At 43.3% G+C, this 13,164-nt stretch overlaps 1 protein-coding gene and 1 pseudogene across 1 annotated transcript; one reads left to right on the top strand and one right to left on the bottom strand.

The window, feature by feature from the left end:
- Positions 1 to 440: 440 nt before the first annotated feature.
- On the bottom strand, positions 441 to 1,767 carry LOC116242328 (inhibitor of growth protein 3 pseudogene; annotated as a pseudogene).
- Positions 1,768 to 6,205: 4,438 nt separating this feature from the next.
- Positions 6,206 to 12,999, top strand: CPOX (coproporphyrinogen oxidase). Its single transcript, XM_031613043.2, has 7 exons — positions 6,206 to 6,623; positions 6,705 to 6,851; positions 7,352 to 7,462; positions 7,770 to 7,911; positions 10,165 to 10,383; positions 11,681 to 11,785; positions 12,465 to 12,999. Exons 1-7 carry the CDS (start codon positions 6,221 to 6,223, stop codon positions 12,550 to 12,552), a joined length of 1,215 nt encoding a protein of 404 aa, XP_031468903.1. The 5' UTR covers positions 6,206 to 6,220; the 3' UTR covers positions 12,553 to 12,999.
- The last annotated feature ends 165 nt before the right edge of the window (positions 13,000 to 13,164 follow it).

The raw sequence follows: 13,164 nt of genomic DNA, 5'->3' as shown, positions 1-13,164 counted from the left end.
GCTAAACCATACCTGGCAGTTCCCCCAGAGTTCAATCCACTTGGGAAAACTAACTTTTAAAACACGTTACTGATCTCCAAACAGTCCCCAGAAACTTCTACTCTGTCCTTTGCTGTCCACTGTCCTGAAAAGTACAACACTTACATTAATCTACAGGGGAGGCTCCTCCACTTCTTCACACTAACTCAGTCCACAAAGACCCTGCCCATAGACCAGCCTCTACACTCCCCAGCTTCATCTCTAGCATGACTTTTTTGGTGTTGGTCATAATGCTAAGTCCACAGAGCTAGACTAACAAAAGAGAAAAAAATTAAAAAAACTCTAGCAACAAAGGAAGTGAAAGCTGTGATTCAGCAGGTGGTGATTCCTCTTTGGTAAGACTAAAAACAGACATGTGTTGATTGGCTTTTTAAGGTGCTCTTTCACAAACCAGATACAAAAGTACACAATAATAAAGCATTGTTCGTTCTTTGCCACTCTCTAAGTAAAGAATTTCTCCCCAGCACCTAACCTAAATTTACCATCTTTTAGTTTAATGCCATTCCCCTTTTTGAAAGACTGAATGATTGTAGAATTCCCATTAAGCTTAAATAAAATGGTTTGATAGTACAAAAGTCTGTATATGTTGGCCACTGGAATAACACAAGGCTCGCTGGAATAGAATCAGTAGCACATGGATGTATATGCACAGTTTATATACAATATTAAAACACAAACAGCAAAACCAATAGTTCAAGATCTTATGATTGCTATGCCTTCTTTAAATGGTTGCAAAGAAGTGTGGTAGAGATTCTTCCCCACACTTAAGTCCCCTGTAAAATCTTTAGAATGCAATTTTTTTTCCAGATGAATGTATTTATTTATGTCTACTGCCTCTTCTTTTCATTGCAACTGTACACTCTGGGAGGTATCATTTCCCTTCTGGTGCTTCTATCAGTCCAGCACATCCATAATGGAATCAGTCAATGGGGCAATTCCAAAATAGGACACCTGATCACAAATGAGGTAGCGTGGCTCATTTTGATCATTGGTCCAGTCAACCCAGCTGTTAGAATCAGACTTTGTATTACTGCAGTTTGCTGGGAAAGCTCTTGTGCCAGTGCAGATGAAGAATACAACAACAGAAATGAAGAAGAGGAAGATGATGAGGATTGCTGACTTTTGGATTTGTTACTTTTGCTTTTTCTTCTATTTTGTAATCTTTCTTTGATGAATTTAATGTTTGCATTCATGTAAATTCCAGAGCTGATAATGATTATCCAGTCAAATCTCTAGGTAATGAAAATTTTCTTCCAAGCTGAAGATCACTGTTCCTAAATGCTTCATAGCTGACTTTTAGACCAGATGTTCTTCCTTCCTTCGCTTGCACCGTGACTTGCACTGCTAGAGCTGCTGCCATGGTAATTGCATCAACCCCAAGCCCTTAAGGTAATGAGCCCAACTTATACAATCCCAATGCTTGAGGAGAGTTTGTATTGTAGGCATTGTATCCAACTCCAACTGTCTCTTTAATATCTCTGTGATTCCAGCATTGTCTGCTTCAAGTTCCATTCCAAATTTAGCAAGTTCCTGGTCAAGTTTTCTCACATGATGGTCTACCGAATCATACATTTAATTAGCCAGCTGTACTTTTTCATCTGCATCTTCCAAAGCCTTATAATAATTGTTTTTGATTGATGTTGTTTGTTCTTCTCTCTATTCAGGTTTGTTTTTCTTTATGTTCATTAAAAAAATCATTTACCTTCTGTTCAAGCTGATCCATTGCATTCTGCACATGCAGGTTCATCCTGTGCATTTCAGTGAACCTGTCATGAAGATTCATGGGCCGCTGCTTGATCCTGTCCAGATACAGCATGGCAGTGGCAGGGCTTCTCACTAACATCAGCTCATCCCTTCCAGTATGGAAGGCTCTGACTCAAGGGTAAACAATGTGTTCCTGGCATATACTTTGCATGTAGTGACAGTGATCACCACAGAAACAATTATTAGACTAGAATTGTCCATCTCCTGGTGAAGAGAAGTCCTGATGGCATGGAGAAGAACTTCATTGTGTTTTTAGATATTCAAGAGAGAGGAAACATCAATGATACTAAGAGGAGCTGAATTTTAAAGAAGTTTTACTGATCCACGGAATTACTGGGGAGATGATCTTCTAACTGTAGAAAATGAAGGGACCTTGAATGAGCATTTAGAAGAGAGGTTTGTTAATACAATCAGTAAATGCAGACTGTGAAAGGCTGATGCAAAACCTTGAACGCCGCAATAAACTGTACAAAAAGAATGTGAACAATTATTAGAAGTTACTGGTCTGAATATGATTTAGTCCAGTTAATTAGAGATGAACTAGAACCTAATGACACAGCTTTCATCCTGCCACCATGCCTTGTGCTGGGAAATATTTTGGACACATAAGAAGATAACACTTCCGCAATCTTAACCCAAGCTTCTGGTGTTACTGCAGCCACAGAGATCAATTTTAGCATCTGGAACACACTCCTTCCTCTTGTCTTTTCCTTTTATAATTCATCTCCAGAAATAGGCATCAGGCACTCCTCTTCTGGCAGCCTTTCAGCACACTAATTCTTCCCCATTTTCCAGACTTGGGGGGTAATGTTACTAATCATAGACTCTCCTGTGACTTCAGGAGGGGCAGAAGCTCCTGCTGGCTCTGGCATGTTTTCTTCTTAAAGAGACAAACCAGATGGGAACTCCTGTGCCACTGTCTCTGTTATAGCTCTGTTACATTACAATCTTACTAAAAATACTTCAGCAGATGCAGAGCTAATTCATTCAATAATGTAAGGCTTTGTCCACACTCTAGCAACTAAATAATAACTGATGAACTATAAATCTGAGAGTATCTTTTTGCTCACTGTTTCTCAGTGTTCTTCAGCTGGTGACCTTATCTGTATTTACCAAATGCACACTGAAAGCACAGATAAAAATGTAAGCTACTTTCCTAGGGTCCTATCACTGTAGTTGTTGAGTCTTTTACATATGTGCAATACATGCTACCCTTCTTGGTACTGTAAAGTGAGGTAAGACAAAATAATGTGGAGAGGAACATTAATTCAAATGATGAAAAATGAACAATGTTTTCTTTACTGGCTAGCACAGTTTGGTTGTCCATATATAAACAAGGCCATAAATAACCATTCTTGCATCTTTCTCACTTCTGCAAAAGGAAAGCACGTGGGATTTGCTTGAAGTTTCAACCTCAACCTGCTGTTACAGCAAAGGACCTCACAAAGGAGGACCTCACAAAGGAGGACCTCACAAAGGAGGACCTCACAGACTGCTAAGGATGAGAGGATTTGGCAAATAGGGGGAGCACCACATTTTCAGTCTGTCACTCCCTCTCACTTTCACCAGAAATTGCAGCCTAACCAAGCTCCAGCAACCAGCCTGAGAAATCCTACTCAGTACAGACGTCACGCTTTCAAGGTTCAGCAGCAAGTGAATGCTGACCACAATGTGGTAACAGCAATAGAAATTCTTTCTAGATGTGAGAAAAGAAAAATACTCCCCATAATGTCATCGCAGTGCTGGATAGGAGCCCAGGCACAACAGTAAACTCGCACACAAAAGCAGCTGAATAGAAAGGCTCTGAGCAATCTCATCCAGACGGGGAGCCATGTGTCCCTGGGGCTGGACTGGAGATATCAAGTGGCCCTGCCCAGCCTGAATTATCATGGTATCAAAGTTTGTACTCAACTTCCAATATAGACATCAGTGAAATTCTCATAAGCATGAATGCATTTTATATTTCTTTTATCTTGGCATCAGCATTTTTTTTTTTTCTAATATAGTTGTGTCTAAGAATCCCACCAAAAGAGCAGAGCTTTATCACAGCATGAAGTGGACATTATGCACATTGGTTATCATGAAAATGTTTAAGTAAATCCACTGAAAGTAATTCAAGAAGAAAGTGAGGTATCACAGCCCTCTATGGATAAAGAATGGTGCAAAGACTGTTAAGTGCATCTGAACTAAGCAATCTTACCACAGCCCATGAGGTGGTAGTGTCCTCCCTCAGCCTCAGATCTCTACTGCAAAGTACACTTCCTTCACGCCTGCTGCTAGTGGTCTCCTGGTTCATTCTGGAATCTTGAAAGGATCCTGTCCTCCACAGCTGGTGGCAGAAAAGAGTCGAACTCAGAGGTCTCTTTTCCTTTTTACTTGCAGAGCTTCAGCAGCTTCACAGCATCCTCTACTGCCGAAGAACAGAATCAAATCAGAAGCCTAAGCTTCTGAGTGAATGTTATCACTTTATACCCTTATTCAAACTACTTGACAAGGAAAAGAAGCAGATAATGAAGCCCCAATTCATGTTAGGGACATCACAGAGGCAAGGGTGATCTCCTCTTGGATACAATTGGTGTAAAACACTCCTTAAATAATAGTAACTCACTGTTACCAAGAATTGCAACATGCTATCATACAAATCTTGCAGGATCAGGCTTATAACACCGCTGCTATTTTTCTCAGGATAATTCTGATGTGGGTCCTCAGTCAATAATTTATAAAAAATTAGTAAATCTGCTTCTTGATTTGAAAGAAAACTCTCAAAGCTCAGTTCAACACAGTACCCACAGTTGTCACTCGCATGCTGGCTTGAGGAAAACTGTGGCTTTACTCGTTTGCTAAAGCCTTTGGTCAGTGTGTCCGTCCTTCATTGTACTGTCTCATGGCTGATGTAGCTCAACTCAGAGCAGCTAAGAAAAGAGAAAATCAGTTTAATGGACACAGTGCCAATACTGGCACACACAAAAAAAAAAAAAAAATCAACCTTGGAACTGTAAATTGGTGCTACGTAGAGCCTTTCCATATCTGGCTCTATGATAACCATATTTCTTATCTCTCTTATTATGTGGACACTGAAAATAGTATCTCCTGTTTATTCCCATGGAAACTACAACAGATACAAGAAGCACAAAAACAGTATTTGACAGAGAAAATTCTCGGATAAAAACCAGTATTTTTCAACACAGGCACTATGGTGAGCTGTGCATTTTCAGCAGCAGTGAACAAGAATGCAGCATTTGTCAAAATCTCCACCTGTGGAGGTGACCACTGTTGCCATCACCGGTGCTGACACGTACCACTGCCTCACTGTGCTCACATCCACTGTTTGGTCTCCAAAAACGTTCATCAAGTGTCAGCGATGGTCAGTGAAGGTCAGTGGGAGCCTTTTTTTTTCCAAATGGAGGAATTCAATTCCTTTGCTTCATCCGCTCTCCCACGTCAGATGTCGTTCTGTCAGACTGCCCCTCTGCTGCCATCTGTCGCACAGCAACAGCATGTAAGGGAATGTTGGTGGGAAGGTTCGACCTCTGCTGCCATACCACCATCTGCCCCTGGCAGTGTGGGCCGACATGATGAAATAGGGAGCATTACTTTCAGAACGGCTCTTGTAGAAGAAAAAAAATAAAAATAAAAATCTACTTCAGTACATAAAAATGTACTTCAGCTTCAGTGATTACAAGGAAAGTTTAGGCGTATATCCTCTGAGATCTGTGGGAAGCATTCCGACTGCTCTCGACAAGTAGGTCAGGCGTTTACAAGACCAGCACTGAGCATGAAAAGCAGCTATGCAGCACACAGACACATCTTCTCCATGCCTGAACCTGCTCAAGTCTTGACTCACGTCACAGATGCTTTGCAGCCGTGGTGACGATCCTACCACGGAGAAATGTTTTACGTGAGAGACAAGTTGGCTCCTGCCTTCACACCATACCGACTGCCGTGCTCATGAACGCTACGTAGACATCGCAATTTGACCCTCACAGACTTTGAATCATTAAGGTTGAAAAAGATCTCTCAGATCACCTATTCCAGCTGTCGTCCTATCCCCACCATGCCCACTAACCGTGTCTCTCAGTGCCACATCTACACGGCTCTTAAACACCTCCAGGGACCGGGGGGTGAGGGGGGGAACTCCACCACCTCCCTGCGCAGTGCCCTGTCAGTCTGAAAAGAAACGTTTCCTTACGTCCTCCGCAGCACGAGAGGAATCACCTCTCGTCCTATAAGGAATTCTACCGAGTGAAATAAGCCACAGAAGAAACAAGAAAACGGTTGTGCTTTGGGGGCCGTCTAAGAACAAGAAGAAGGAGACGTTATTGACGCTGCAGGGCTCTATCTGCTCCGCCCCGCTCCGGCCTTTCTGCCGGGATCCCGCCCCGCCGCGGTCGGTGGCAGAGCGCCGCTGGTGCCCGTCATGGCGGCAGCCGCGCAGCTGCTCCGCGGGGCCGCCCGCGCCCCGCCCGCCCTGTCCGCCGCGTCCCGCCGCTGGCTGGGCTCCGCGCCGCCGGGGGTCCCCGCGGTCCGAGGCGGGCGGCGCTGGGCGCTGGCGGCGGCGGGGGCGCTGGGCGGGCTGGGGCTAGGGCTGTGGCGGCGGCGGGCCTCCATGGCGGCGGCCGAGGAGGAAGAAGAGGAGGAGATGCGACGGCGGTTCATGGCGCCGCCGGTGAGCGGGCTGCGGGAGCTGCGGCGGCGGCGGCGGGAGCTGGGGAGCCGCATGGAACTGCTCATCATGGAGACGCAGGCCGAGGTGTGCCGCGCCCTGGCGGCGCTGGATCCCGGCGCCTCTTTCGCCGTGGACACCTGGGAGAGGAAGGAAGGTGCGCGGGAGGACGGGGCGGCCGGGGGCGGCGGGGCGCGGTGGGCTCCCGGCCCTCGGTGACCCGGTGCGGCGTTGGCAGGCGGAGGAGGCATCAGCTGCGTGCTACAGGACGGAGAGGTCTTCGAGAAGGCCGGCGTGAACGTGTCGGTGGTGTTCGGACAGCTGTCCGAGGAGGCGGCGAGGCAGATGAGGAGTAGGGGGAAGGCCCTGAAGGCCACCGAGGATGGTAAGGGGACCGCGAGGGGGGAGGGAGTGAAGAAGGGGCGCTCTGATATATTATTTCAGAGGAGATTCGGGCTGGGTGTTAGGAAAATGTCTTCTCAGAAAGAGTGGTGAGGCGTTGACGCAGGCTGCCCATGGAGGTGGTGGAGTGACAGTCCCTGGAAGTGTTGGAGAGCCGTGTAGATGTGGCACTGAGGGATGTTTTAGTGGACATGGGTTGACAGTTGGACTAGGTGATCTGAGAGGGCTTTTCCAACGTTAACAATTCTGTAATTATCCCCTTTTTGCTTTTTTAGGACAAATGTAGAAAAAGGCTTTTAATGAGGCGCGTAAAAATATGTGGATGAGAAGCAAATTTCACACAGAGTAATCATTATTGTGAAATTCTCTTGTAGCCGAATGACAGCTTGAAAACTAAGGATAGATAGCAATGTTCCTTAAAAGGTAATAAATGAAGTTATTTGAAAAACTCTAGATTTTCTTTCCGTGCATCTTTTTACCTAGGAAAACTGCCTTTCTGTGCCATGGGTGTAAGCTCCGTTATTCATCCAAAGAATCCTCATGTTCCAACCATGCACTTCAACTACAGATACTTTGAAATTGAGGAAGCTGATGGTAAGAGCTATAAGTCGGTGCACTACACTTGACGTGTACCACTGTATGAAGGAATTGTGAAGACGTGGCTGGGCTAAGAGGTTAAGAACCAGCAGACTTTTTTTCCCAGCTGTGGGAAGAACCTGTTGAGTAGCACTGCTTCCACCACTTTAATAGAAGAAAGGAACAATGATTTATTTTGTATTGTGCAAATAGTTGTTCTTGGTGAAGCACTAGCAATGTATTTCTGTTTGGAAGGTGGGCTTTTTGGTTTGTGTTTCTTTGTTTTCTTTTTTTTTTGATGTTGTTACTTGCTTCTCTCCTATAGGAACCAAACAGTGGTGGTTTGGTGGTGGAACAGACCTCACTCCGACTTACTTGAATGAAGAAGACGCTATACATTTCCACAAGACTCTGAAAGAAGTTTGTGACAAGCATGATCTCAAGCTGTATCCCAAGTATAAGAAATGGTATGTGAAAGATGTACTCGGATCCCAAAGTTTTGTGAGAGCAGAAAGCAATGTTAAAAATTGCCAATTAAGTGTATTCTAAGAACAGTAGGTTCTCTTCTCCAATCTGGTGTCAGCAGACCCTAGTGAAAATCAGCAAATACATACTCTGGGACAAAATGTAGTCTGAAGCAGTCTCTTATTTATAGAAGCCTGAGATAGCTGACAGCTGAGATCTGTAAACTGAATAAAAAAATAAGCTGACTCTACAAGATTTTGTAAGCCACAGACCTCATTAGGCATATTAAATGCTCTTTTACCCTCTAGTGTCAAACTAGGGTGAGATTTTTGCCTCGGAGGCTGTGACTTTAGACTTGCACTTATTCTGCTTATGGTGAACTCATGATAAATGTGCATGACTGAATTCCACTGAAGTTATTCTTCATTCAACATATCTTTCATTATCCTTCTTTCTTCCTTTTTTTTGGCAGTGTAAGTAAAGGAGCTTCTCCTTAATGTAGAAGTTTCATGATTTTGATGAAGCTGTAGTTTTGTTCCAAGTGATATATTCACATGGAGTTCAACAGTGTATTCTCTAAATGTTCCTCTTGAGCTGAGAGATTGATGGAATCCTTCCCTACTGCTCAGTGGGGGCTTGCTGCTCTGTCTCTGATAATCCTATCTGCTGCAAGCTATGGTATCCAGAAAGGACGGTTAGCCTTTTGTCACCTACCAGGTCTTGTCTGAGGACTGGAGATAACATGGGTGTTGTAGCTTGGGTGTGAACTACTTAGTCCAGGAGCACACCTTAAAATTTTAAGATTACAGTCTGTCTGATTAATTTTTTGCATGCTGGTTCAGAATGCCTACCCTAATGGTCATATTGTTTGCAGGATAAGGAGGCAAGCAACACCAGCATCTGGAGATCAGAGAGATGGATGTCTGTTCTTAGTCTGAGGGACAGCTCAAAGGAGGACATTTGTCCATTGTGTTCAGTGGACAAAGGCGGTTTTCCCAATCCCAGCATGAGCATTTGTTGTAAGCAGCAGCTGTGTAGGGGCATGTCATTCTCATTGCTGGAGGACTGTGAATCTCCTCTGTATTTCTAATTTGTATTGCCTTTTTTCCATCTTTTGTCAACCAGAAAAGGTCTTGTTATGTTTGCCACATTGCCTTCCTGATCCAGCTTTAAAACAGCCTTTTTTTCCAAACTCTTCCTGCTGCTATAAAATAAAAAAGCTTGATCATCTCAGTGAATGAAAAAAATAACTTAGGTTATCTATTTCCCTTTTTCTTCCTCTATGGCTGTGCCATTTATACGGCTTGTTAACAGTAACTGTGGATGGACACGTGTATGGTGTGCTAGTTCTAAAGGAAGACAGGATTTCTGCCTTGTTGCTGGGTTCTGCTTCCCTTCCATTTCTGCCCTAGGTGAAGACTTGCAGGGTATGGTTGCCTAAGCAAGTTGGGTGTGGATACAGTGAATCAGCTGACTTACAGTAATTGCATGCCTACACACTCCCAGTGAATACAAAATAAATTAATTTCCTCCTCATTATAGGATAAGCTGCACATATTCTTTCATAAAATTGACAGTGAGCTGTGAATAGCCAGTGCCAGAATGTCTCAATCTTCCAAACTTAAACTGTTATAAAGTCTTTTTCCAGGGAAGACTGCCTCACTTTTTTTTCCCTTCCTTTTATGTGACAGTGTCTTTTTTTTATCCAATCTTGGGTTTGCTGTTTTTTGGTTGGTTTTTTTTTTTTTTTTTTTAAGTTTTGGTGCAGAAAGTCAATTTTTTCACAATAATAGCAAAAAGAATAAAGAGATTATTTCTAAGTTTATTGCTTTATTTCACGTTTGTCTGAAAGCTGTACAAATACTCTGGAATCTGTATATATTTCAGGGAGTGAAATCTAGAAAGACCTGTGAGGGTGAGCTTTTGAAGTCAGGTATCCCTCCTTCTCATAGGTAGAGAATATGGATTAGATGACTATTAGATGACTACACATGAAAACGTTTGCCATGGTCACTGACTGTTATACGTTCAGTGGCCACAGCTTTGCGATGCCCATTTAATCAGAGCTTCCAGTGATTGCACTCTGCATGGGGCTGTACAGTACTGCTCGTAACAGTCAGTGAAACAGTGAGGCGCGTGGCACTGTAAGAACTGACTTCCCATCACTATTTCACTAGTGCTGTCCTGTGCTGGGTAGCAGTTGAAAGTTTTTTTTTTTGTGGGTCCAATTAATAACTGTCTGCTGCCCCATCTAGGTGTGATGACTACTTCTATATCAAGCACCGTGATGAGCGAAGAGGGATTGGAGGCATATTTTTTGATGACATGGATTCTCCTTCCAAGGAGGAAGTATTCCAGTTTGTACAGAGCTGTGCCAAAGCTGTTGTGCCTTCTTATGTTCCCATTGTAAAGAAGCACTGCCATGACTCCTACACACCAGAGGAGAAACTGTGGCAGCAGCTTCGGAGAGGACGGTGAGTGTCAAAGGAGCAAAAGAATGCACGGGAGGTGGATGAGACTGGTTAGAATAAAATGAGCTAGTTCTTCATGGTCACAGGGCTTATGTCCTGAAGTGCATTTTATACCCTGTCATGGCGTGAGGTAAGTTCACTTCAGAGTTGCAACATTTCTGTGTACAGAACAATTCTTGATATTCAATGCTAGCTTGCTGGGGAGGATGCAGAAAAGGTACTAGCACACTCTCATCTGTACCTCTCACTCTCCTGTGTTGCAGCAACATAAGCAACCCATACAAAATGCTGCTGTTTCTCTCAGATTCCTTTAAAAAACAAGAGAAGCCGCTGCGTTTTGTAACAAGCAAAGGGGTGCATGTGTGCACAGCGTCCTGAATCCCACCTTCTACAGACCAGTGATTTGCCCTGTCATATGAGGAGCATAAGGGTAAGGGAGTCATCCAATAATTCTGAAGCTAAGCCCCAGAAAGGCACCAAATGACTGTACCCAACAGTGCTTTCAGTTTCTTTACATACATACTTACTCTGATATTTTTCTTTCATTGAAATGAGTATGCCATGAACTCTTTGCAAAGGAATAAAGATACAGAGGGGTTTTGTTTTTCTGTTGTGGCAAAAAGTCATTGGAACTTATAAGACTTTTGAGGGTGTGTATTACGATGAAGGACCATTAATGCTGCAAAAGCTTAAGTTTATCAGTCAATACTCTTGTCTCTGTCCTGTCTGAGCATATGGAGAAATCATATATGTGCTCTGTGCAAAAATAGGAAGTATTTGCTTGCTGCCTTTTCTGCAAAGAAACCTGTAAATGTGGCATGAAAATGGCATAACCATTCAAGTTTCAATCACGGGCCTGCAACAGTTACCCCCAAATAAGCACATCTGCTTAATTTGGTGGAACTGTTTCCTGGAGCATTGGGCTTTCAGGATCCATTCTGTGAATGGAATTCAGCAAACCTGGTAAGATTATATAGCTTCTTCAAGCTGCATCCAGGACTAGCTCAGCCTGCTTATTGCACTGAACCAGTCTGCAGATTATTGGGCTAGCCAAAGCTTTCTATTTCCGCAAATAGTAAGGGTTCCTCTCTTCCCGTTGGTCTCTTAGGCACTAATATTTCCATACTGGTTGTTGAGGTAACCCTGCAGAATTGTTACTGCTCTGTTTGTATGCTGAACAGTTGGCTTCAAAGTGGGGTTCATTCTGACACTCTGTTTTTGTTTGATGTCTGCTATCTGAAGAAAGCACAACCAACTTCTGATAATAAGTGTTCTTCTGCTGTATCTTTGCTCCCTGTAGGTATGTGGAGTTCAATTTGGTTTATGACAGAGGTACAAAATTTGGCCTGCTGACACCAGGATCGAGAATTGAGAGCATTCTTATGTCTCTGCCACTGACTGCAAGGTAAGGGAATAGTTGTATGGAGTTACAAGCAGACACTGTTCTTGCTGAAATACTTCATAGGATTAAATCAATGGTCTGTTTTGGTCTCTAGTCTCTTAACACTGGTTGGTTCATGCCTGATACAAGAAGTGGCCAAATATATGCAGGTCCTTGTCTGTTCTGCTACTCTCACTCATTCACCAGTAACATAACATTTGGATACTTTTTTTAATGCTTACTTAGTGCCTCTTGATACATTTCCCCTGCTTCCTCTTTGAGTGTTTTTGTAGTAGCTCTTTGGAAAGCAGGTGAACTTGCAGTCTTGACAAGCCTGTGGCAAGAAGTTTTACAGTTTAACATATATTGTTTGAAAAAGTGCCTTTTTTTTTTTTTTTTAAGTGCTGCTGGCTCATACAGTGGCATAAGGATGTTATCATTCATTATGATTAATCTTAATATGCTGCTTGCTAGTTTTGAGATGGCTGTTTCATAGAACTGTTACAACACCACCATCTTATGTGGGCAGTAAAAGTTAACTCAGTCTCTCAATGTGTGGGTATTTTCTCTCTGTGCACTTAATTTAGAACAACAGCAAATTGCACCTAACAATGTTCAGTGATTTGGCCTGCAGCTTTGCATCCTCAGGAGAGGGAACTGCAGGCAGCAGAGCAGTCTAAATGTGTTTCCCCTTTCTCTGCAGGTGGGAATACATGAACACACCTCCAGAGAGCTCAAAGGAAGCTGAAATTCTAGAGGTTCTCCGCAATCCCAAAGACTGGGTGCACTGATGTGGATCGTGAAGAAGGTGGATTGCTTATACTGAGCCATTACAGAAGAAGAGGAAAGCCTGCAAGCCAGCTCCTCTGAACTGCTGCTGCACGGCGTCTTAGTATAGCTATTTATACTCTTACCCTGGTGCCTTAATGATGATGCTGTAGACTTGTTGTAACTTGCAAATATGTGACCTCTTTCTTTAAGAGAGATCAGCTGATGTTGTCATCCCTTGTTGATGTTGCCTTGTGAAGGACTGGTGATACCCTCCCAGGGCTAGTGTGCATGCTTATGAACTTCTTCAACTGATTTGTGTGTGATTGCAAAATGTTAAACTACTGTGAAGTGTTCCCCCAGTGGAATTAAAGCACTATCTGTGCCTAGATGGCATTGCTTACTTGAAAATAATGTTGGGATGTTCTAGAAATACTTTTTTTAAAGAATAAACTGAATATTTGGTATGAGTTTAAGTCTTTAAATCTGCTTTCATGAACCTGTGAAAAAGACAGCACCATGTTTCATCTGGAGGCGGAGAACAGTGGAAACTGGGTTAGAGTCCCATTTGCCTGCTGGATACAAGAGTTGGCTGTACGCTTTAAAGAGAAGCTCTTTAGTGCTGCGCTCCCTAG

Source organism: Phasianus colchicus, chromosome 1 (assembly GCF_987193195.1).
Source record: "Phasianus colchicus chromosome 1, bPhaCol1.hap1.1, whole genome shotgun sequence".
Classification (NCBI taxonomy): domain Eukaryota; kingdom Metazoa; phylum Chordata; class Aves; order Galliformes; family Phasianidae; genus Phasianus; species Phasianus colchicus.
Note: the sequence above shows the minus strand (reverse complement) of the source record. Positions and strands in the feature narration are given on the sequence as shown.